The 27,219-nt window shown below is 39.0% G+C and overlaps 1 protein-coding gene across 1 annotated transcript; it reads right to left on the bottom strand.

Moving 5' to 3' along the window:
- Positions 1 to 2,238: 2,238 nt before the first annotated feature.
- Positions 2,239 to 12,289, bottom strand: LOC111959723 (endoplasmic reticulum junction formation protein lunapark-A). The gene is made up of 13 exons (XM_023981505.2): positions 12,202 to 12,289; positions 11,158 to 11,257; positions 8,208 to 8,249; positions 7,422 to 7,609; positions 7,269 to 7,327; positions 7,136 to 7,176; positions 5,698 to 5,778; positions 5,349 to 5,400; positions 4,994 to 5,242; positions 3,863 to 3,953; positions 3,610 to 3,680; positions 3,155 to 3,307; positions 2,239 to 3,032 (listed from the first exon to the last, which is right to left on the bottom strand). The coding sequence occupies exons 2-13, from the start codon at positions 11,182 to 11,184 to the stop codon at positions 2,821 to 2,823; spliced, it is 1,266 nt and encodes a 421-aa protein (XP_023837273.1). The 5' UTR covers positions 11,185 to 11,257; positions 12,202 to 12,289; the 3' UTR covers positions 2,239 to 2,820.
- Positions 12,290 to 27,219: the final 14,930 nt, after the last annotated feature.

Below are 27,219 nucleotides of genomic sequence, written 5' to 3'. Positions count from 1 at the left end.
TCCTGAAAATAATAAGGATATCTGACAGAGAACACCATTTGTAGCCAGGTTCTTGCCCATAATTAGGATCCTTGCCAGATCTTAAGGACAGTGCAGAAGCTTGCCGTTTTCTCAGGAACATTTATAAAACAGGGACATCCAGCACACCATTTGAATTCTCTGGGGGGGGGGGGGGGCTCCTGGATCTCCCCTTTAGCTGGGGGAGCAGGCTGCTTGGTCTCAAATGAAAATGAGGATCATTATCCCCCGTTTTTACAAGGCAGTCAGTCAGTGATTCTCCTTTCGGCTCACCATGATCCAGATAAAATTTATAGTAAATAAATACTTGCTCTACAACTGTCGTTTCTGTACCTTGACGTTTGAACTGAGTGAGCAAAGACATACCCGTAGCAGCATTGTCTGCATCAGCGGGAGGTAGGGTTGGTATTAGAGGTCGGCCGATTTCAAGTTTTCATAACAAATCGGTATTTTTGGATGCAGATTATGGCCGATTACATTGCACTCCACGAGGAGACTGCGTGGCAGGCTGACCACCTGTTACGCGAGTGCAGCAAGGAGCCAAGGTAAGTTGCTAGCTAGCATTAAACTTATCTTATAAAAAACAATCAATCTTCACATAATCACTAGTTAACTACACATGGTTGATGATATTACTAGGTTAACTAGCTTGTCCTGCGTTTCATATAATCAATGCGGTGCCTGTTAATTTATCATTGAATCACAGCCTACTTCGCCAAACGGGTGATTTAACAAGCGCATTCGCAAAAAAAGTTGAAAAACAGTTCCACCAATGTGTACCTAACAATAATCATCAATGCCTTCCTTAAAATCAATACACAAGTATATTTTTTTAAAAGCTGCATATTTAGTTAATATTGCCTGCTAAAAATGAATTTCTTTTAACTAGGGAAATTGTGTCACTTCTCTTGCGTTCTGTGCAAGCAGAGTCAGGGTATATGCAGCAGTTTGGGCCGCCTGGCTCGTTGCGAACTGTGTGAAGACCATTTCTTCCTAACAAAGACCGTAATTCATTTGCCAGAATTTTACATAATTATGACATAACATTGAAAGTTGTGCAATGTAACAGCAATATTTAGACTTAAGGATGCCACCCGTTAAATACGGAACGGTTCCGTATTTCACTGAAAGAATAAATGTTTTGTTTTCGAAATGATAGTTTCCGGTATTGACCATATTAATGACCAAACGCTCGTATTGCTGTGTGTTTATTATATTATAATTAAGTCTATGATTTGATAGAGCATTATTTCAAACAGCACTTTCCTGCGTTTGCCAGCAGCTCTTCGCTGTGCTTCAAGCATTGCGCTGTTTATGACTTCAAGCCTATCAACTCCTGAGATTAGGCAGGCAATACTATAGTGCCTATAAGAACATCCAATAGTCAAAAGGTATATGAAATACAAGTGGTATAGAAAGAAAGTCATATAATTCCTATAATAACTACAACCTAAAACTTCTTAACTGGGAATATTGAAGAACTGGGAATACTAAACCACCAGCTTTCATATGTTCTCATGTTCTGAGCAAGGAATTTAAAGGTTAGCTTTTTTACATGGCACATATTGCACTTTTACTTTCTTCTCCAACATTTTTTGCATTATTTGAACATGTTTAATTATTTATTTGAGACCAATTTGATTTTATTATATAAAGTTAAGTGTTCATTCAGTATTGGTGTAATTATCATTATTACAAATATATTTTTTACATTATTTTTTAAAAAGCCAATTAAATCGGTATCAGCTATTTTTTTGGTTCTCCAATAAATCGGTATCGGCGTTGAAAAATCATAATCGGTCGACCTCTAGTTGGTATAGCTGCTGAGGAGAATGTCAAAGACTCAACTCAGTCACATTCTGAAACTGCCATTTTCATAATGCCAAGCAAACACATGCAGCTTACTGAAAATGACTGTCTTTATTTCAAAGTACAAACGCACAACGCATCAAGGCACTCGGGTGCAGAGAACAGCAGAACATCTTTCTCCTTTTAAGCAATAAATAAGCACTCCTGATCGTACCGTTACTGTGTAAACATGTGGTTAGCCACATTGTGCTTGAAGTATCCAAAACCTATTCAATACTGATCAAAAGGCACTGTGTCCCAATACTGTAGTATCTATAAATATCATCACCTATAAATATACAGATTTCATAGAACACCGGACAGGATATTTTTTTGCATTTCTGTAAACATGGCCAGACATTCTCAAAAAAACAAACAGTGACAATGTAGCAAATAACTCACACAAAAAAACAGAAGAAAACGTAATTCTACAGACCAACTGCGTAGCTACATTTAGCCTCTGCATTATTATCATTATTATTATTATTAAGTAGTAGTAGCATGCATTAGCATGTTTACCTGTCTGTAGGCAACATGGACAGACATTGTCACACAAAACAGACAATATATTCATGTGGCAAATTGCTTATCCGCTTAATATTTAAAACAAAACACTAAAGAAAAAAAATATATATATATAAACATTCTACAGATGTGCATCAACGCCAAATACTTAGCTAGCAAAGCTAGCAAACCTACTCTTGATTCATGGATAGAAGTGCTGGAATAGTGAATGAACGTATTGACATCATGTCAAATCCAAAAAGTATTGCCTGTCCATTATCCCCTACCATCAGGATTCAGTTCATATGCCATCACTATAACAGACAGGAAAAATAAATCAATTTAAGTTCATACCAAACCCTTAGCCTGTCATTCTGCGATTCTTACTCACAGCATTGATGTTATTAAAGTTTACTTTAAAAACTGAGAAAAATAACTAAAAACAACATCCTATTGAACCTCCATGTCTGACATATCCAGCTCTTCGTCGGACTTCTCTGGGGTGGCTCCCAGACAGCCTGGGGTGGCTCCCAGACAGCCTGGGGTGGCTCCCAGACAGCCTGGGGTTTCTGACCCTTTTGTTTCAGGGGCACCCTCTGTTGGAGTAACTGCCAACTCCTGGATCTCCTCTTCAGCTGGGGGAGAAGGCCATTTCTCCTCAACTGAACATGACAGGATCAACATATCATCAGGTTTAACAGGCATTCAAGTAAGTAAGCAATTTGGACAATGTGATTATTCCACTGCTTGTTTTTTTTTTAAACTTGGGTTAGCAGAGACATACCTGCAGCAACGGGGCTCTCATCAGCTTCAGGTGGAGTTGCGACGGGTGCGTCGGTGAGGATCTTCGTCTCGGCACTGATCTCAGGGAGTCGGGGGGCTTGGGGTCTGATCTTTCTCGCAGGGTTCAGGAAACAACAATATGCACATCTAAAGGCTGAAACGAGGCAAACCACCATGGTCGAAGTGCACTGTCAACTGTATGATTGGCATATATTTCCATGTAAACATATTAATGTGAAGATGAAACCAATGATATTCCAAAAATAATTGCATCAGATCAATGGGTTGCCCTTATTTGTATATTCAATCTAGATGCTTTCTTTCTGCTTACAGAGGCCAGTAGTGGCAGAGGCGTTTAAGAGCCTGATGATACACAGTGCTGCCAAATGCTAGAGGGCAAATGAAGGGCATAGTGGTTGATGGAGAGAGTGACAGTTGTGTTTCTCAAAATCTTACCAATATATTCAAATTCCTCCTTTAATGCCATGCCGTTATGGGTGAGACACTGCTGACATATGAGGGCATATCTGGAGGGAGAAGGTAATATATGTTGCATACATGCAATGAAATCAGAAGATCATTTTTGCAGAGGATTGAAAAATGATCACAGTAGCAATACATTGCCAGTGTAAAAAAACAATAGCGCTGACATCGGTTCAAATCACACCTGTGTAGGTGACAAGACATCACCGCCAAGAAGCTACTCTACCTATTCTGAGGGCCATCGCCGACAAGGTACTCAATAACCCTGTCCATGGTGCCGCGATCCCGGGGGAGGACAGGTCTGGCCAGGGGAGGGCCTGTGGGGGGTGCAGAACACACGTAAACATTAGCTGCACATACAGGTCTCTAATACCAATCACACTGAGGACGAGAAGCTTCATAAAAAAAACAGCAAGACCCAAATCTAGTTTGCTGAAGAGGTCCACTATAACATGTTTGAAATGGACACATTTTAATAATGACTTGGAAATGGATCTCACTTGCACAGCACGTATACAAGAACCCCTGCTGTGTTACTGAGCGGTAATTAATATACACTAACAGAAAGCGTTTCCTAATGTTTATTCATATGGAAACTGTAGTGACTATCAAAATGTATTTTTACAAAAGTGTCTGATAGTATCAAGCCATATGAAACATATGAAACATTTGCAAGGTGAAACCATGACAAATGTTTCCAGCATTAGAAAGACATTTATTAAGTTTTCAGTACCAATGCCAGAGAACAAAATGCAGGCCTTCCCTAATTAATCATGGTTCAACTTATCCTGGTTCTTGTTATACCTCACGTGGTAATTACGCCATGTTGCTTGCTCTGGGAGAATGTCTGTTTGCATTTCCTATGATGTGTCCAAGGCCAGACGATTGACATAAGAGTAAACGTACACTACTCACTGACAGTGTAAGCATCATATTTTTTAAACAGTCTTGGTCAAAGTTTGTATGGTGAGAAATCTTGGTGAAAATAGTTGTATTTTTTTCCACCAAATTCACTAACTTCTATTAAAATATATATTTTTTTTTAAAACACATTTTTCAACTTAGTTACTGATCATCTCTTTTCTGGAGCAAACTTGACCTTCAGTTTGTTTTAAGGCAACCCCTACCATAATGGATTCAAATACTACTCAATTAGCCAGAACTACCACCTGTAAAACAAAATATTATTCCTGCAAAAATTTCATAAAATTAAAAAATGTATCGAAAAGTCCCATCCGTGAAGGACTGGTGAGACTAGGAGACAGGGATGGCAAAAAAATGTTTCGATAAAAAAACAAAAAAAAAAACACCTTAAGTCGAGCACATTATGATGTGGTCCCCGTGTGCAGCCACTCACCCACTCCTGGAACAAGTGTGCCAGGAGTCATAGGCCTCTTCATCAAGTTCTGCTGAGCAGCCTCAGACAGGATCCTCTCTGGGGGTCCTCCAGGAGCGGAGTGGAGGGGCGGCCCTGCATGGGTGGCCCCTGGGGCCAGAAGAAGACTGGCTGCGGCAGGAGTCACCGCCACCGGGGGACGAGGAGGACGGGCTGCGGCAGGAGTCACCGCCACCGGGGGCCGAGGAGTGACATGACGCTGACGGAGTTCTAACGGAGGACACCATGCAGGGATGTTTATCAATGGAAAGCCATGCAAGCACATGAAAGGCCTTTAAATAAATACAAAATAAAGATAGCTGAGCAACTACATTACCCTGGTGAGGTTTTGGAGTCATAGGCATTTCATTTGGAAGGGATTCTGGCACCTTCAAATTGAAAAAAAAGATTGAGACAGATGTACTTTCAAGGTTAGTTCACAGAATTACTGGGCTCATAGGCAGATGTAATTGGGGCGGCAGGGTAGCCTAGTGGTTAGAGCGTTGGATTAGTAACCGAAAGGTTGCAAGATCAAATCCCCGAGCTGACAAGGTAAAAATGTGTTGTTCTGCCGCTGAATAAAGCAGTTAATCCACTATTACTAACCCACTGGCCCTCATTGAAAATAAGAATTTCTTCTTAACTGACTTGCCTGATTAAATAAAAGGTCAAATAAAAATTCTCACCTTTGCTTTTGAGTCAGGATCAAATCTCTCCAGAATCATTTTTGCAGTTTTATAGGTTTCAGTTTCCATCACCTCTAACAGCTGTTGGACAAGAGCAGTTCATATTTTGAAAATGTTAAGGAAATGAAATGGGACAAATTGAAAGTCAGGTTGATTCAGTAGAAGTTATTTCATCAGTCAAGTGCCATAGTATTGGTCTTCCAGGAAACTCAGTTGAGTATGCAGGGTTCTGTTCTAATAGCTTATGTTTGATCGATCTGTTAATTGACTAATGATGTTGATATGACATGTCACCATTCCACACAAGTAATTCTGTTAAAATCCAATGACCGTAATGAGACAATGATAACCAATGTCATATCTTCCACATCGTGATTAATCAAATTGAAAAAGAGAGCAAGTGAACAACCAATTAAGTGACTGGAATAATTAACTGCTTTAACAGGTGGGTCCTACGACCGCATAGACTTCCTTGTATCTGTACATATGATCAGATCTTTACAATACGTGTAAAAAAAGTCTTTAACACCACATCAATATGATACAACTACTCAATAAAACTGCACAGAAACCGAATTGTGAACTACTATGTTGGTGTTTAAAGTCATGACTGATATTCTCAACTAGATGGTCTTTATAGTGTTTCCTTAGAACAGAGAAGAAACATCTACCTACAAACAGTCAATTGACAGCCAGACCCACATTCTACCATCAATGAGATATTAAAAGGTTTTCAGAATAAAAGCAGATGTAGTAGGTCTACACATCCTTCAATTAGTTTTTTTTTGTAGAAACTTAATTTAAAAAGGGAAATACCAAATAGCTTATTGTTTAGACATAATGAGAATAATAATTACATGCACTACTTCCATAATGGAGTGTGAAAATCCATCAGCCATAATTATTGAAAGTTATTAGACATGACAAGCAATTACTCAGATGTATTTCCTTCTGGCACTAAACGCTGTTAGTTTAAGAGACGTCAGCAGAGTGCTTCACCAAGTAAAGTCTTTAGGCCAATTAACAGCTGTCTGCATAGACTTTAGATTATTTATTAGGAGTAGTAATTATCTAAGCAAAGTGCTGTAAAAGCTCGATAATAGCAGAACAGAGCATGAAGACTCCGGCATATCGTCAGTACGCCACCTTGTAAAAGTGTTAATCTCAAGGAGGTAAATGGCTCAAAATGGCAGATTAAGTCCACTTACAAATTAGTTACGGGGTGTAAAAAAAAGTACAAGGAAAGTATATAAAGTGCTGACATCTCAGCGCTTTCATTTGACCCCTTCATGATTGATTAGGGGATCCACATTATGTTCACCCTTATCCAGGTATAAGGGGGCAACTATGGCAGATTCTAACGGCTATGGAGGACTCTAATAGCAGCCCAGTCCATGTTCTCCATATCAAAAGACAACCACTGAAAAGGTTAACTTACAATTTTTCGTTTTTGTGATTTGAGATCGTCCAATTTTTCATCTAAAAAAAAAGAAAATTAAATACATTTGACTGATTACACCACATGAAAGCAGCATGTCATGATGAGGCAGACTAAAGGCTAAAGCACATACTGTTATTTTCTGTTCTTCTTTTAAAAAGAGCAATCAGCCCCTTTCGAAGGAGCCATACACTGCGGAAAGAACAATTAGAACAGACGGTTAAGCAACAAACTACAAATAGACATAGTGATCTCTCTCTAGAGAGAAAGATAAATATATACTTACAACAGTGGAAATATCACACACGGAAGGGCCAATATGACCTTTCCAATCGTCTGTTCAGGGAGGTACCAGAGATACACAATGATGCTGGCCATCAGGTAGAGAAGAGATGAGTACAGCAGTAGTCTCCATAGCCATTGCTTCAACTGTCTTTGATACAGTTCTCTACATTCCTCACCAGTCTGTATATCCTGTAAATAAAATATTAACCATTAATATAAAAAAAAAACTGACACATTAAATATAGCCAAACTTACTCTCTCTATAATGACAAAAGACGTTTCGTATTCCACAATTTTCTTACTAATAATGTAACTTTAAGTTTGCCCAACATAACCCTATAGATACATGTAATAGTACTGTACCTTGTGTATAATAAATAAACAACCAGCAGAGAGCCACATCAATGTTCAATCCCAGACACATCATATGACTTCTCCATGCATCCCGCTGGTAATCTGGACAAAAGCCTATTTATTCAATGTCCGGGTGCATTACCAACTTATCTATCCTTTTTATTAAGAGGGGAAGAAAACACCCGTTGGTTCTTCGTGCGATTAGCCACACCCCAAAAATATCAGTTGGTGGACAGTGTAGTGACCTATCCTCTGCTGATGCTAGGAAACATACGTCCGTCACTCTGCTGGACATTGCCTAGAGTGACCTCAAGCTCAAGATGGGCTGTATAGTGTAACCAGGCCAATCTCTAGAGTGACATACCAAAATACTCCTGCACAACACCTTCTTGACACAACCACCCCCCCCCCCCTAAAAAAAAAAGCAACATACCTTATCAATTCCTTCCAAAACCTCTACAGTTGATGGCTTAGTCTGTCAAAAGAACAAGTTAAATGTATCAGAGAATGAAGACTTGTTTTGAGTGTAGAAAGCTGGGAACTATCCATAGGCTAGGACTATCAGAGCACAGGACTATTCTCTGGAATTTAGAGGTTCGCCGCATACTTCTGCCGCCCGTGACAAATAAATAAATTTATTTTATATATATATATATATATATATATATATATATATATATATATATATACACACACACATACATACACACACACAGCGCCTTCAAAAATGATTCATACCCCTTGACTTATTCCACATTTTGTTGTGTTACAGCCTGTATCCAAAATTGATTAAATATACACTCCCCCCCTCTCACACAACCCCATAATGACAGAGTGTAAACATGTTTAGAAATGTTTTGTTAATTTATTGAAAATTAAATATAGAACTTTAATGTACATAAAGTATTCACACCCCCGAGTCACTACAAGTTAGAAGAAATCACCTTTGGTAGGGATTACAGCTGTGAGAGTGAGACATTTCAGATTTTAATTGAATTAATACAAATCTCAAAACATAATTCCAATTTGACATTCTAGGTTATTGTGTGTAGGCCAGGGACTAAAAATCTTTCCCCCATCTACACACACAATACCCCATAATGACAAAGCAAAAACAGTAAGACGTTTTTGCAAATGTATAAAAAAATAATAATAATAATGAAATATCACATTTACATAAGTATTCAGACACTTTACTCAGTACCTTGTTGAAGCACTTTTGGCATCGATCACAGCCTCGAGTCTTATTGGGTATGACGATACAAGCTTGACACCTGTATTTGGGGGATTTTCTACCATTCTTCTCCGCAGATCCTCTCAAGCGCTGTCAGGTTGGATGGGGAGCGTCGCTGAACAGCTATTTCAGGTCTCTCCAGAGATGTTTGATCAGGTTCCGGGCTCTGGCTGGGCCACTCAAGGACATTCAGAGACTTGTCCCGAAGCCACTCCTGCATTGTCTTGGCTGTGTGCTTAGGGTTGTTGTCCTGTTGGAAGGTGAACCTTCGCCCTAGTCTGAGGTCCTGAGCGCTCTGGAGCAGGTTTATCATCAAAGATCTCTGTACTTTGCTCCGTTCATCTTTGAAAAACATCCCCACAGCATGATACTGCCACCACCATGCTTCACCGTAGGGATGGTGCCAGGTTTCCTCCAGACGTAACACTTGGCATTCAGGCCAAAGAGTTCAATCTAGGTTTCATCAGACCAGAGAATCTTGTCTGACAGTCCTTTGGGTCCATTTTTGCAGACTCCAAGCAGGCTGGCATGTGCCTTTTACTGAGGAGTGGCTTCCATCTGGCCACTCTACCATAAAAGCCTGATTGGTGGAGTGCTGCAGAGATGGGAGAACCTTCCAGAAGGACAACCATCTCCACAGAGGAACTCTGGAGCTCTGTCAGAGTGACCTTAAGATTCTTGGTCACCTCGCTGATTGCTCAGTTTGGCCAGGCGGCCAGCTCTAGGAAGTCTTGGTGGTTCCAAATTTCTTCCATTTAAGAATGATGGAGGCCACTGTTCTTGGGGACCTTCAACACTGCAGACACTTTTTTTGGTACCCTTCCCTAGATACAATCCTGTTTCGGAGCTCTACGGACAATTCAGTCAACCTCATGGCTTGGTTTTTGCTCTGACACGCACTGTCAACTGTGGGACCTTAGACAGGTGTGCACATTTCCAAATCATGTCCAATCAATGAATCTACCACAGGTGGAATCCAATATATAGTTGTAGCATCATCAGGGATGATCAATGGAAACAGGATACACCTTAGCTCAATTTCGAGTCTCATAATAAAAGGGTCTGAATACTTAGGTAAATAAGGCATCTGTTTTTTGCAAACATTTCTAAAAACCTGTTTTCGCTTTGTCATTATGGGGTAGTGTATAGATTTTTTTTAAAGTATTTAATATGTTTTAGTTTTGTACTTCCTCAGAAAGGGGAAGGGGTCTGAATACTTTGCATATCGTGTGTGTGTATTAATAATTAAACACAACATGGAACAATTTCATAGTCATAGTTCATAAGGAAATAAATCAATTGAAATAAATTAGGCACTAATCTATGGATTTCACATGACTGGGAATACAGAAACCCATCTGTTGATCACAGATTGCAGAAAACCAGTCAGTATCTGGTGTGACCACCATTTGCCTTATGCAGAGCGACATCTCCTTCACATAGAGTTGATCAGGCTGTTGATTGTGTTGTTCTTCAATGGCTTTGCGAAGTTGCTGGAAATTGGCGGGAACTGGAACACGCTGTCAAACGCATTGATCCATAGCATCCCAAACATGCTCAATGGGTAACATGTCTGGTGAGTATACAGGCCATGGGGGAACTGGGTCATTTTCATCATCATCCCACATGATCATCCAACATGGGGCGGTGCATTATCATGCTGAAACACAATGTGATGGCGGCGAATGAATGGCACGACAATGGGCCTCAGGATCTCGTCACGGTATCTCGGTGCATTCAAATTGTCATCCTTAAAATGCAGTTGTGTTCGTTGTCCGTAGCTTATGCCTGCCCATACCATAACCCCACCGCCACCATGGGGCACTCTGTTCACAACAATTTCATCAGCAAATCGCTCGACCACACAAACGCCATACACATGGTCTGCGGTTGGACATACTGCCAAATTCTCACATTTAGAAATAAGCTATTTGAGCATTTGAACAATTTTGGGCATCTGTTATATGTTGTTCTATATAAAACCATGCCATTGGCCATACCCTAACTTTTCTAATGCTGCATAAATGTTTTTCTAGGGGAAACACTGGTGCATACAGTTTATGTATGGGTGACCCCAGGATTAAAACCCACCATGTTCTACCAACAACCATACAGGACCACTAAAATGAACAGGTTATGCAATACATACCCTAAACCGGGATATTATAACCCCCATATTGAGGTCCAAATAAAGTAGGTATTTTTAACGCCTCCGATTTGTCAAGTCCCTCAGTGAAATATCTCTCCACCTGTTGACAAAAACGTTGTGTTAATAATGCATACTGGGATGATCTATTAAAACAAAAAGATTACCAAACCATTCTTGTGCAAGGAAGTTAGTTATGATGACACTGCATGTTTGGGTCCAACTACTGACAGTAAATGTGTGTGGGACTCAAGACCAAAATGGTAGCTACCGCGAAAGCATTATTGATTGACACATGACATAACTACATTAGCTAGCTAAACCCAAAGTGGGTACCATGATGCATGTTTACCAATTGACCTGGCAAGGATTTAGCTATCAAAACTTGTGTAGTTTATGAAATGAAAGGAGCAAGCAAAAGTTTGATGCGTGTACACAAATTCACAGTTTAATAACACTTTGCTATTATGGGCTGTCTAGGCTTGCTAACTAAGCGTCCAATGCACCACTGACTTTTGAACTTCGCTTGACCACAGCGTGTTGCTGAACATGTTTAATTCATTATCATACAGACTAAATTGGTATTACGGTGACATTCACATTCTGCAGAAAAACAAGCAAATGCACCCTGTGCTACTATCTACCAAACGTGTGCATGAAGTATCTTATAGTTAGCTAACTAGCTGGCTAGCAAACCAACTAAGTTAAATAGTTAGCTTTCGCTAGCTACGGTAACTAACTATGGCTAATAATAGGAAGGCCATAAAACGTGTTCAGCGTCAAGCGACTGTAAACTTGGAAACCAATTTCACATTTTTGCAGAGAAAAGGGCAACCTAGCGACTAAATTTAACAACCAAACAGTTCTGACAAGTTGCAGCGTGCTAGGCTAGCCAGACTACTTTATTTAGCTTCCTGCAACTTCACGCTAGAACTGCAGCCACTATCTAGCTAGCCACTTCATCGGAAACGCGATTCAATATCAGCGAAAACACAACAAATCTGCTAGCATTAGCGTTTACAACTCTTTTTTTTTTTAGCAATTTACCTGGACAGTATTTGAGTCCGAAGTTCCTCATACAGAAACAGCATTTCCTCTATGTTGGTTATATTAGGGGGTGAAGAAGAGGCGTGGCACGACCCAAGCACGATACCACAGACAACGTCATATACACCATTATTTTTACAATTTATCTTCTTAAAATTAGATTTTAAACCTAACCTTAACCATATGCCTAACACTAACCTTAAATGAAGACCAAAAGTTTTTATGATTTTTTTTACGAAACAGCAACCCCCTTTTGACGTCAGAAGCCGCGCATACGTGGAGCGTTTGCCCCTAGGCTACTTCAGGATGTTCTTCATTAATCTGAACCTGAAATGGATGGGTATTTTCAATTGATTTAATTTACCTTTATTTAACTGGCCAAGTCAGTTAAGAACAAATTATTATTTACAATGACGACCTACAAAAGGCCTCCTGCGAGGACTGGAGCTGGGATAAAAAATACTATAATAATAATAATATAGGACAAAACACTACATAAAGAGAGACCTACAGTGGCTTGCGAAAGTATTCACCCCCCTTGGCATTTTTTTTGCCTTTTTTTTGCCTTACAACCTGGAATTAAAATATATTTTTTGGGGGGGTAGTATCATTTGAATTACACCACATGCCTACCACTCTGAAGATGCAAAATATTTTCCATTGTGAAACAGACAACAAATAAGACAAAAAAACTGAGCGTGCATAACTATTCACCCCTCCAAAGTCAATACTTTGTAGAGCCACCTTTTGCAGCAATTACAGCTGCAAGTCTCTTGGGGTATGTCTCTATAAGCTTGGCATATCTAGCCACTGGGAGTTTTGCCCATTCTTCAAGGCAAAACTGCTCCAGCTCCTTCAAGTTGGATGGGTTCCGCTGGTGTAAAGCAATCTTTATGTCATACCACAGATTCTCAATTGGATTGAGGTCTGGGCTTTGACTAGAACATTCAAAGACATTTAAATGTTTCTCCTTAAATCACTCGAGTGTTGCTTTAGCAGTATGCTTAGGGTCATTGTTCTGCTGGAAGGTGAACCTCCGTCCCAGTCTCAACTCTCTGGAAGACTGAAACAGGTTTCCCTCAAGAATTTCCCTGTATTTAGCTTCATCCATCATTCCTTCAATTCTGACCAGTTTCCCAGCCCCTGCCGATGTGGGGATGGTGTTCTCGGGGTGATGAGAGGTGTTGGGTTTGTGCCAGACATAGCGTTTTCCTTAATGGCCAAATAGCTCAATTTTAGTCTCATCTGACCAGAGTACCTTCTCCATATGTTTGGGGAGTCTCCCACATGCCTTTTGGCGAACACCAAATGTGTTTTCTTATTTAAGCAATGGCTTTCTTCTGGCCACTCTTCCGTAAAGCCCAGCACTGTGGAGTGTACGGCTTAAAGTGGTGCTTTGCAGCTCCTTCAGGGTTATCTTTGGTCTCTTTGTTGCCTCTCTGATTAATGCCCTCCTTGCCTGGTCCGTGAGTTTTGGTGGGCGGCCTTGTGGTGCCATATTCTTTCAATTTTTTAATAATGGATTTAATGGTGCTCCATGGGATGTTCAAAGTTTCTGATATTTTTTTATAACTCAACCCTGATCTGTACTTCACCACTACTCTGTCCCTGACCTGTTTGGAGAGCTCCTTGGTCTTCATGGTGCCGCTTGCTTGGTGATGCCCCTTACTTAGTGGTGTTGCAGACTCTGGGGCCTTTCAGAACAGGTGTATATATACTGGGAACATGTGACAGATCATGTGACTTAGATTGCACATAGGTGGACTTTATTTAAGTAATTATGTGACTTCTGAAGGTAATTGGCTGCACCAGATCTTATGTAGGGGCTTCATAGCAAAGGGGGTGAATACTTATAAAAAACTTTACTTAAAAAATAAAAAAGATAACAAGTAATTTTTTTCATTTCACTTCACCAATTTGGACTATTTTGTGTATGTCCATTACATCAAATCCAAATAAAAATCCATTTCAATTACAGGTTGTAATGCAACAAAATAGAAAAAAACTTTTGCAAGGCACTCTAAGACAACATAGCATGGCAGCAACACAACAACACGGTAGCAACAACAACACGGTAGCAACACAACATGGCAGCAACACATGACAACAACATGGTAGCAACACACCGTGGTAGCAACACAACATGGCAGTAACACAACATGGCAGCAGCAAAACATGGTAGCAGCACAAAACATGGTACGCACATTATTGGGCACAGACAACAGCACAAAGGGAAGAAGGAAGAAACAACAATACCGCACACAAAACAGCCACAACTGTCAATAAGAGTGTCCATGATTGAGTCTTTGAATGAAGAGATTAAACCATCCAGTTTGAGTGTTTGTTGTAGCTCGTTCCAGTCACTAGCTGCAGCGAACTGAAAAGACGAGCAACCCAGCGAAGTGTGTACTTTGGGGACCTTTAACAGAATGTGACTGGCAGAACGGGTGTTGTATGTGGAGGATGAGGGCTGCAGTAAATCTCTGATAGGCCTCACTCCCCCATAAGAGGGTTTTATAAATAAGCATCAACCAGTGGGTCTTGTGACGTGTATACAGAGATGACCAGTTTACGGAGGAGTATAGAGTGCAGTGATGTGTCTATAAGGAGCATTGGTGGCAAATCTGATCGAATGACTGACAAGTTTTGACCTCATTTGAATTTCCCATATTGGTAGCCTAAATAATTAACATCTATCTTTTGCAAGAGTCGTTTATTATTCAATTCCATTTTAAAGTGGCCATTGACCATGAAAAGCTAAACAAATTATATTTGTTCTATGCGCCGAATACAACAGGTGTAGACTTTACCGTGATATGCTTACTTATGAGCCCTTTCCTAACAATGCAGAGTTTAGAAGTATGACAAATTTGCACACAAAAAAAGGAAATAGTAACAATAGAATAACGAGACTATTTATTTATTTTACCTTTATTTAACTAGGCAAGTCAGATAAGAACAAACTCTTATTTACAATGACACCTACCCCGGCCAAACCCGGGCCAATTGTGTGCCGCCCTATGGGACTCCCAATCACGGCCGGTTGTGATACAGCCTGGAATCGAACCAGGGTCTGTGGTGCCTTAGACCGCTGCGCCAGTCGGGAGCCCCAGTACCGTGTCAATGTGCAGGGGTACGAGGTACGAGGTAATACAGTATGTGCATGTGGGTAGGGGTGAAAGTGACTAGGCAATCAGGATACATAAACAGAGTAGAAGAGTGTGAAAGGGTGTCTATGTGTGAGTGTATGGTGTCAATATGCATGTGTGTGTGTGTGTTTTGTGTGTGTGTGAGCGTGAGCGTATGTAGTTGTTTGTAGTCTGTGTGTGTATGTTGTACTGTCAGTGTAGTATATGTGAATAGAGTCCACACTGTAAAATATTTGTTGTTTCAACTTATTCTTTCCAGTGATCTAGTTGCGTGGCCTTTTTCAAGCTCAGAGTACTTTGCATTTCACGTTGTCCTAGCTTTTTAAACATGTATTTTAACTAACAATTAACGGTTAATTTGATGTTTGTTCATTTGATATTACTTTAATCAACTTAAACCTTTATGTTAATGTAACAGTTTAACTTTATGGCGTCCCCTCGCCCCGGGCGCGAACCAGGGACCCTCTGCACACATCAACAACNCGGGCGCGAACCAGGGACCCTCTGCACACATCAACAACGGTCGCCCACGAAGCATCGTTACCCATCGCTCCACAAAGGCCACGGCCCTTGCAGAGCAAGGGGCAACACTACTTCTAGGTTTCAGAGCAAGTGACGAAACTGATTGAAACGCTAGTAGCGCGTACCCGCTAACTAGCTAGCCATTTCACATCCGTTACATTAACAATAAATGTGGAGTTCTAATAACTAAAGCTACACTATTGTTGACAAATAAGACAGTTAAGTCCACTGCTTCATTTCAGTGCAACTTACTATTCTCATTTGAGTCAACAATAAATGTTGAATTCTCATAGCTAAAGCAACATTTATGTTGACAAATAAAAAACACTTAAGTCCACATCATAACCAACCATTTTTTGTGGAATTAATTTCACATTTTGTTAAGTCAACTTTCAATTAAGTTACTGTAACTAGTAATACAGTTATCATAACTACATTTTAAGTTTACGTAACAAAACGGTCTGTGCAAGGATTACGTGACACGGTTAAGTGCTCTGAGCTTGAAAAAGGCCACGCAACTAGATGACTGGAAATAACAAGTTCAAACAACCTTAAAGCTAGAGGTTATCTGAACTAAAGCCAGTTACTTAATTTATAAAATAGTTAACCATTGATTGTCCGCTATAGTGCTGCAAAGGCCCATGGTCACACAACACTGAAAATGAGGGGGGAAACCATGTAAAGCCTCATCTGTCATTCAGTGCTGTTTTGGCAATGAGTTCTTTCTACAACATTCATTATATTAAAAAGTTGCACTGTGTGGAATTCTGCCTCTACCGTGCTTCTACACCTGCATTGCTTGCTGTTTGGGGTTTTAGGCTGGGTTTCTGTACAGCACTTTGAGATATCAGCTGATGTAAGAAGGGCTATATAAATACATTTGATTTGATTAACAATGTAGTTAAACAGTAAATTGTGCAGGTAGCCTAGTGGAAGGGGGTGCCTAATCTTCCAGTGCACCAAAACAATCAGCCAGAGCACTAAGGCCATCAAGCAAAATAGCCAATTACATTGCTACAAAACAATAAATTGACATTTTGGATATATATCGACGGAATTAATCGAACAAAAGGACCATTTGTGATGTTTATGGGACATATTGGAGTGCCAACAAAATAATTTCGTCAAAGGTAAGGCATGATTTATATTTTATTTCTGCGTTTTGTGTTGTGCTTGCAGTGTTGAAATATGCTACTCTCTTTGTTTACTGTTGTGCTATCATCAGATAATAGCATCTTATGCTTTCGCCGAAAAGCCTTTTTGAAATCTGACATGTTGGCTGGATTCACAACGAGTGTAGCTTTAATTTGGTATCTTACATGTGTGATTTAATGAAAGTTTGATTTTTATATCATTTTATTTGAATATGGCGCGCTGTATTTTCCCTGGCTATTGGCCGGTGGGACGATTGCGTCCCACCTGCCCCAGAGAGGTTTTAACATTACAGGGCTCAGAAAAACTGTTTCATGAACATTTCTTCGGGGGGTTGAGTCAAATGCTTCTTGAGTGCTATTTCTGTTTTAAAGGTGCACGGACAGTCTTGATGGATACATGGTAATGGACAGGTCTTGATGGATACATGGTAATGGACAGGTCTTGATGGATACATGGTAATGGACAGGTCTTGATGGATACAGTGGTAATGGACAGGTCTTGATGGATACATGGTAATGGACAGGTCTTGATGGATACATGGTAATGGACTGGTCTTGATGGATACATGGTAATGGACAGGTCTTGATGGATACATGGTAATGGACAGGTCTTGATGGATACATGGTAATGGGCAGTCTTGATGGATACATGGTAATGGACAGGTCTTGATGGATACATGGTAATGGACAGGTTCTTGTATAACGTCCATGCTTCAATTTGTAATGTCTAATTAGGATGTGTTGATTTGATGTGTCAAATCTGTAGTACTTACAGTTCCACTTTATCCATTGAAGTAATAACGCTTTTGGATTTCCAAGAATCTAAAAAAGAATGTTTACATAAACATGGTTTTTTCACTTTAGTTATTCATATGTTAATTATTAACAAATTATTCTGAAATTGAAAAAAAAAATCTAAATATAAGTGTTGTCTAGGTAAACCTGTTTACTAACTGCAAAATTCATTTTTATAACATGGTTTGTTTAACATAATATCTCATTACACCCAAACTAACAGTTGTAAAATAACAAAATATGTACTAACATTACTACTTGCAAGATTAGGCTAATTAATCATTAGAATATTCTTAGGTTTTTAAATCATATGTTTTGAAAAAAATAAGGGTTTAAAATCCAACACTAATTAGAAGCATGGCTAGCAAACATCTTTCCTTTCTACTATTATGCAGGTTATCAAACTATTTCCAAGCTAGCCAACAAGCAGCTTTTATCAGCACATGTGCAATTCCGACCACGTGCTATCTAGCTCCATGCTAACTAAACGCACTTTAACTAACCAGCACATTCCGTGCAATTCCGACCACGTGTCCTAACGGTCCTAACCAACACTATGCTAGATAGTGCGATGCTAGATAGCACGATGCTAGCTAACAGCATACCAGCTAAATGCCACAACATAGCCTGGATAATTTACTTAGCTACACATGCCTATATCTCATGTTTGGCTAGCAAGTCACTGAATACAATCACAATAGTAAAATAAACTGATAACAGCTCCTTACCACCCAATCTAATAGTAATAATAACTACAAGCATAGCTACAGTAGCAACAGTTGTATTTTGTAGCTTGCTAACATTACTGTTAAAACCAGTTATGGACAGGGGGCAGCATTTCCACTTTGAACGAATTGCGTACCCAAACGGAATTTCCTCCTACTCTGCCCCAGAAGGTAATATATGCATATGCATATTATTACTATTGTATGGAAAACACTCTGAAGTTTCTAAAACTGTTTGAATTATGTCTGTAAGTATAACAGAACTCATTTGGCAGACAAAAACCTGAGAAGACTTCCAAACAGGAAGTGAGAACTCGATTTTCAAAACAGTGCCAAATGATACCCCTTATAGTTATGGATAAGCAAACACTTCCTAGGGCTTCCACTAGATGTCACCGTCTTTAGATTTTGGTTATATGATTCTACTATAAAGGAGGGGCTCATAGGAGCTATTTTACTGAGTGGTCTTCAGAAATTCTCAGTCTCATTTTGCGTGCGTGCGAGAGAGAGTGCTCTCGTTCCAATGCTCTTTCTTCAGACAATGAAATTCTCCGGTTGGATCCTTATTGATGATTAATGTTAAACACATCCTAAATATGGATTGCATACATCATTTGACTTGTTTCTACGACCTGTAACGGAACTTTTTGAGTTTGTCTGGAGGGATTGCTTGTGCGTAATGAAAATGGATTCGTGGGCTGAACATGCTAACAGCAAGTGGCTAAATGATGGGCTTTATGGAACTTTTCAGTCATTTATTGTCGAACTGGGAATCCTGGGAGTGCCTTCTGATGAAGTTATTCGAAGGTAAGTGCATATTTATAGTGTTTTTGTAGCTTCTGTTGACGCCAAAATGGCGACTATTTCTTTGGCTGGATTGTGCTCTGAGAGCCGTTCTCAGATTATTCTTTTTCCGTAAAGTTTATTTTGAAATCTGACACAGCGGTTGCATAGAGGATAAGTTTATCTTTAATTCTGTGAATAACACTTGCATCTTTTATCAATGTTTATTATGAGTATTTCTGCAAAATCACCGGATGTTTTGGAATCAAAACATTACTGCACGTAACGCGCCAATGTAAACTGAGATTTTTTTTATATATATATATGCACATTATCGAACAAAACATAAATGTATTGTGTAACATGATGTCATATGACTCATCTGATGAAGATGTTCAAAGGTTAGTGATTAATTTTATCTCTATTTGTGGGTTTTGTGAAAGCTATCTTTGCTGTTAAAAAATGTCTGTACTTTTTTGGATTTGGTGGTGAGCTAACATAAATATATGTTGTGTTTTCGCTGTAAAACGTTTAAAAAATTGGATACGTTGGCTGGATTCACAAGATGTTTATCTTTCATTTGCTGTATTGGACTTGTTAATGTGTGAAAGTTAAATATTTCAAAAAAATATTTTTGAATTTCGCGCGCTGCCTTTTCAGCGGAATGTTGTGGGTGTTCCGCTAGCGGAACCCCTGGGCGAGAAAGGTTAAACAGGTTATCAAACAATTGACAAGTGAGTCAGCATGTCTGCAAGTTGGCACCATGCGTGCTGCTGGCTAGAGCGGTACTATTTAACAGCATGGTGACATCAAGTTTAGCTACAATTATACTACAGTAAACGTAGCAGAATTGCACAAGTAATCCGATTTTAAACTGATATAGTAAAATACTATTTGCCAAACGTAACCAAATATCAGATTTTCTTAATTTAACCAAATTGCCATTTTAACATGGTGTGTGTGCGGTGCTAACCAGCTAGCTAGCATGTAACATAGTGGCTAATGTCCTTGCTATTCTTGTGCTGAAAGTTGTCATTATTTTTATAAAGGGCACTTGTTAACTGTATACCGTGTAGGTTACCAAGTAGGTAAATAACATGCTAGTGGTTGTATTGTTTTAAAGGAGATACTCACCTTTTGCCAAGCTACTCACTCCTGCTTGGAAAGCTGTTGAATACAGTAGAGGAGTCGCCGAAGCACGGTCTTGATCACGGTCTTGATCAAGCCACTTCCTAAAATGCGCCGCCGCCAATAAATTATCACTGAGTTCAAAAATAAATTGTGCTAGTACAACAAGTCTTAAGTAAATAACAAATATGTTCGATTCTAAACATTATACCCGTTTGTTTAATAATTAATTGATTACTAGAGTTACAAGGAGCAAGTGCTAAACCAAATTAAATTTGATCTATATCCCTTATCAATGCGCAAACAAGGAGCAAACTCTACACAAACATCACACAATGGGATAGGTGATCTGATGCATTCCGAGTGTTTTTGTTGTTGTTGTATTTAATCTCTTTTATAACCAATTGCCTCACCAAACACGAATTGCTAGATGGCTAACCATGAAAGCTTAGGCCCAACATTAGGATCGCTATTACATGTGAATGCATAGAGAAATAGTATATGTTAATCATTCTCCTACAGTTTACTCAGTTAGCAGACACTGTTATCCAGAGCGACTTACAGTTAGTCTTACAGGAATAAGCAATAGGCCTACTTGCTAAGCAAGCAGCTTGGCCTTAGTCACACATGTGTAGACCTTCATGCAGTTAAAACCTGTAACCCTCAGCTAACATAATATGAACCCATAGCCCATACAATTGACACAGTTCATGCTATGTGGCTCCATATTCTTTAACATTTGCTGCATTGCATTAGTGGCATTCCAAAGCAATTTTCAATCAGCAGCATGTATTTTTCAACACTGCAGAGAAATGTGTAGATACATGAAGTAATGGGCTATTCCAAAGAAAAGCATATTACTTTTATAGTAGCCTAATCACATTTCTGTCATGGTCCTACCAAATGGAGTGCAGTGTCCAACATCAATAACAAAACCATAATATTATATATCAATTATGTTTCATGTCCCCTAAAACAGGTTTGGTCCTTAGATTAAAGAGTGACTTCCTGCCACCCCATCAACAATCAACTCCATAAGATGGAAACAAGACTGAGATTTGAGTTCTGGGTTACATTGGGTTTGTTTGATTTCCTTCAGATTAATGCTGTGTGCGTTTTGCTGCAAAGTCCGAAAGATGTTCTCTGTTTATAAGAAAAACAAGTGGTTTAACCTCTCCAATATTGTCAGCTTGGATTGGTTATACAGAAAAAATAGTCCATTTTAAATGAAGAAAACTGCCTTCTCAGGAAAATCCTAAACTAAGCTTTTTAATGGTTTATTGAATATTATAAACTGGGTGGTTCGAACCCTGAATGCTGATTGGCTGACAGCCGTGAAATGTCAGACCAGTATACCACAGGTATGACAAAACATTTATTTTTACTGCTCTAATTACGTTGGTAACCAGTTTATAATAGCAATAAGGCACCTCGGGGGTTTGTGGTATATGGCCAATATACAACAGCTTTGCGTCGTGCATAAGAACAGCCCTAAGCCGTGGTATATTGGCCATACACCACACCCCCTCGTGCATTATTTCTTAAATATAGTTGTAGTTTGGGTCCTGGTTGCTGATTGGCTGAAACAGCATTTCATCCGCTCTTATATTCAGTTGTGGAAAAAGTACCCAAATTTCATACAAAAAATGACTCAAGTAAAAGTGAAAGTCACCCAGTAAAATACTACTTGTGTAAAATTCTAAAAGTATTTGGTTTTAAATGTACTTAAGTATCAAAAGTGAAAGTATAAATCATTTAAAATGTCTTATATTAAGCAAACCAGACGATAGAATGTTCTTGATTTTTTTATTTGCGGATATCCAGGGGCACAGTTGAACACTCAGACAATTTACAAACGAAGCATTTGTGTTTAGTGAGTCCACCAGATCACAGGCAGTAGGGATGACCAGGGATGTTCTCAGTTTAGTGAGTCCACCAGATCACAGGCAGTAGGGATGACCAGGGATGTTCTCCTGATAAGTGCGTGAATTCGACAATTTTCCTGTCCAGCTAAGCATTCAATATTTTTCTGTCCTGCTAAGCATTCAAAATGTAACGACTACTTTTGGGTGTCATGGAAAATGTAAGCAGTAACAAGTTCCTAATTTTCTTTAGGAATGTAGTGGAGTAAAAGTAAAAGTTGTCCAAAATATAAATAGTAATGTACAGATACCCCAAAAAACTACTTAATTAGTACTTAAATGTATTTTTACCCAAGTGCTTTACACAACTGTATATATCAGACAATATACCACGGAATTACGCAAAAATACTTGTTTATAATATAATACCAGTTTATAATAGCAATAAGGCACCTCGGGTTTATGCTATATGGCCAATACACCGTAACCACACCCCCTTTGGCCTTATTACTTAAATATATGGCACTGAACAATTACATTATGTGATTGACAATAGTCACAACTTTCACCCCTTGTATATATTGACGGGACACAGTAGAAACCAGTCCGTTTCAGCACTGGTCAGCTCCTTTTCCTGCCTCATTGCAGATAGTTATGTTAAAGCAATAGTGAATGTAATGCATATTTCCAATAGGTATGTTCCTGATATTGTCACTATAACCGTGCATGTCACAAGTTAATTGCACTATGAGTTTTCTTAGGACACAGAGTACTTTCTTTTTTATTGCCTAGTTCTTATGTGCTTTGGATTATTCTGTGGCAACTATCCTGGACTGAGAGGCTCATAGGCTAGAGTTTACATACACCGTATGTACAGATGAAGTCGGAAGTTTACATACACTTAGTTTGGAGTCATTAAAACTAATTTTTCAACCACTCCACAAATTTCTTGTTAACAAACTATAGTTTTGTCAAGTCTACTTCTACTTTCTGCATGACACAAGTAATTTTTGAAACAATTGTTTACAGACAGATTATTTCACTGTATCACAATTCCAGTGGGTCAGAAGTTTACATACACTAAGTTGACTGTGCCTTTAAACAGCTTGGAAGATTCCAGAAAATTATGTCATGGCTTCAGAAGCTTCTGATAGGCTAATTGATATAATTTGAGTCAATTGGAGGTGTACCTGTGGATGTATTTCAAGGCCTACCTTCAAACTCAGTGCCTCTTTGCTTGACATCATGGAAAAAATCAAAAGAAATCAGCCAAGACCTCAGATTAAAAAATGTAGACCTCCACAAGTCTGGTTCATCCTTGGGAGCAATTTCCAAACACCTGAAGGTACCACGTTCATCTGTACCAACAGTAGTACACAAGTATCAGCACCATGGGACCACGCAGCCGTCATACCGCTCAGGAAGGAGACACGTTCGGTCTCCTAGAGATGAACGTACTTTGGTGCGAAAAGTGCAAATCAATCCCAGAACAACAGCAAAGGACCTTGTGAAGATGCTGGAGGAAACAGGTACAAATGTATCTATATCCACAGTTAAACGAGCCCTATATCGACATAATCTGAAAGGCCACTCATCAAGGAAGAAGCCACTGCTCCAAAACCGCCATAAAAAAGCCAGACTATGGTTTGGGAACTGCACATGGGGACAAAGATCGTACTTTTTGGAGAAATGTCTGGTCTGATGAAACAAAAATAGAACTGTTTGGCCATAATGACCATCGTTATGTTTGGAGGAAAAAGGGGGATGCTTGCAAGCCGAAGAACACCAACACCACCGTGAAGCACGGGGGTGGCAGCATCATGTTGTGGGGGTGCTTTGCTGCATGAGGGACTGGTGCACTTCACAAAATAGATGGCATCATAGGGGAGGAAAATTATGTGGATATATTGAAGCAACATCTCAAGACATCAGTCAGGAAGTTAAAGCTTGGTTGCAAATGGGTCTTCCAAATGGACAATGACCCCAAGTACACTTCCAAAGTTGTGGCACAATGGCTTAAGGCCAACAAAGTCAAGGTATTGGAGTGGCCATCACAAAGCCCGGAACTCAGTCCTATAGAAAATGTGTGGGCAGGACTGAAAAAGCGTGTGTGAACAAGGAGGCCTACAAACCTGACTCAGTTACACCAGCTCTGTCAGGAGGAATGGGCCAAAATTCACCCAACTTATTGTGGGAAGCTTGTGGAAGGCTACCCGAAACGTTTGGCCCAAGTTAAACAATTTTAAAGGCAATACTACCAAATACTAATTGAGTGTATGTAAACTTCTGACCCACTGGGAATGTGATGTAAGAAATAAAAGCTGAAATAAATAATTATCTCTACTATTATTCTGACATTTCACATTCTTAAAATGAAGTGGTGATCCTAACTGACCTAAGACAGGGAATTTTTACTAGGATTAATTGTCAGGAATTGTGAAAAACTGAGTTTAAATGTATTAGGCTAAGGTGTATGTAAACTTCCGACTTCAACTGTATATGTGAATCCGGAAGACAGGTGTATCCGATAAGCTGTGTGAAGTTCAGTAGGCCATACTGTATAGGCTACACTACAAATTTTAAAGCACAGGGATAGTTCTGTATTTCAATCAAATGGATTTCTAAATGCATTTATGAAGAAAAACGTGTAATGTTGATTGCATGAACAGAGTTGAAACGCAAACCTGAGATGTATGCTAATATAGGCAAATCCTTTACGAAAATAAAATAATATATTGGCAAACGGGCGTTTGGTGCAGGCGGTAGAAGAACAAAGTCACGTTAAAAACAATGCTTTGTGGATCATAACACTTTAATAGTCTCCAGCAAGAAAGACCGTGCAAGAATTTATGTTTAATCCAGTGAAGGTTATTTCCAAAGATAATTGCGAACATGTTTCAATACATATTCATGAAAAATATATATATATATTTTACGAGAGACCGAATTGCATGCTTATATTGATTGAGGGGATGACTTGCTATTCTAAATGTTATTTAAGAACTATCAAAACGCGTCAAAATTCGTCAAATTGCCAGGCTTGAATCTGAATTCATATCTCATTCATCATCATTATGGCCTGATGAGTTAATTGAACTATTTAATTCTGTCTTAATAGGTTATAGATACATTTATATCATGTAATATGTTAAAGTAACATTTGAACAGAAGCATTCATTTGAGACAAACAGGGGTGGAGATTATTTTACTTCAGTAGGCTAATAATAGCATAAATCTCCCTTTTTGAAAGCCATGATAGGCCTACAATTATACATTTAGCCTGCACGGCAAATATGGCAACATCTGGCATGTCATTAGACTGTTTACAGCATCAGACTGAAATAAGGACAATGTGTTCGTAACATGATGCCAGAGAAGGCTCTCCAAATCTGATTTAAGTCAAGTTGTCATGTGTCTGTTTATGTGAGGTCATGTTTGTAAATGAGTTGGATGCCAAAATGCAAAAATGCAACAAAAAAAATGTAGATTTTCTGTTATTTAGATAGATCTATATTACTGTGGTGATAGAGGTCTATTTTACCACGCTATTATAACCAAATTACTATCAGAAGTCTCAGTACTGATGCAGAAGGCAACATAACGCATTATTCAATAACTTCAGCAATAACATGTTTAAACAATTTACAAATCCATAGATGAAGCAGTCGGGTCCGTTTCTTATTTTGTATTTCCACCTTAACGGTGGAGTGTTTTGGCCCCACTTGCTCCCTGTAGTTTATGTTTTTGTCCTCCCGCAGCAGCTGTCACCCTACATTACTTGCAGTCAGCTAAATGAAACATTATTCTAAACATATGCATCGTAATCAGTTCGGTCACACTTACAAGAACACGCGTTAATAAGGCAATCAATCACTCTGGAACAAGCAAGTTTTTCTGTAACAGATCGTAAACTGTATGTAATGAAGAATTGGAGGTTAGCATGACGGGCTGATCAGATAGTCAATGTCAAAAAATGCGATGAATGTCAGTAAATGTAGTGTTCGCGTCGTTTCTGTAACATCTTCAATTTACAACAAGCAGTTCAATTACCCAGAAAATACAGTCACTTAAATAGGGGTGGTTGGACAGTAGAGGCAGGATCATCGATCTTTGTATTTCATTCTCTGGTGGACATTTAATTCCTTGTTTTCTATTAGCACCGAAATAAAGAAAGTATACAATATATTAAACAACTCACAGATTCATTTTCTTGTCAAAAGCAATTCGGCAAAGGTGACAGTTTTTTTTGCATTTTATGATTAATTATTTTTTCAGTCTGCACATTGAATACAAAACTGATCGTGTTATTGTGGGCAGTGTTTTTCCGCTGTCTTTTCCTGTTTATATCTCCATCTAACTCAATGCCTTTGTTGTATAGGTTGAAACCTTCGCCATGGAAACATGGCGATATATCACGCCCAAATCTGCTGCCCTAATCTTATTTCTTTAATGGGGACGATCAAAAAATGTCACTTATCTCAAAGTCCCTTGAAGGCACTCTGGTATATATTTAACCAACTGTAATTAACGACACTATCAGCTTGTATAATTTAGAGGTCAAATGTAAAAAGGAATGGTACATTTTAGGTTCGGAATGACCCGTGATAGCAGTCTTCATATTCCCAATAGTTTTCCGCGTCGTATTAATTGATGCCAGACAGACTTTCCGGAGAGGAAATAGTGTCAGCGTACCCAAGTAGCCGGCCAGTATGACCCTGCTTCATATATGCTACAGATACAGCTTCCCTATTGATTTTATTTTATTTAACCTTTATTTATCTAGGCAAGTCAGTTAAGAACCTATTGATTAAACATGTGAATAGATAAAGCGCATAATAAACATATTGCACGAAATGTAAACACATGATATCCATAACCAAAGATGATCTCACTTTTATCT

This window comes from Salvelinus sp. IW2-2015, linkage group LG36, assembly GCF_002910315.2.
Source record: "Salvelinus sp. IW2-2015 linkage group LG36, ASM291031v2, whole genome shotgun sequence".
In the NCBI taxonomy this organism is placed as follows: domain Eukaryota; kingdom Metazoa; phylum Chordata; class Actinopteri; order Salmoniformes; family Salmonidae; genus Salvelinus; species Salvelinus sp. IW2-2015.
Note: the sequence above shows the minus strand (reverse complement) of the source record. Positions and strands in the feature narration are given on the sequence as shown.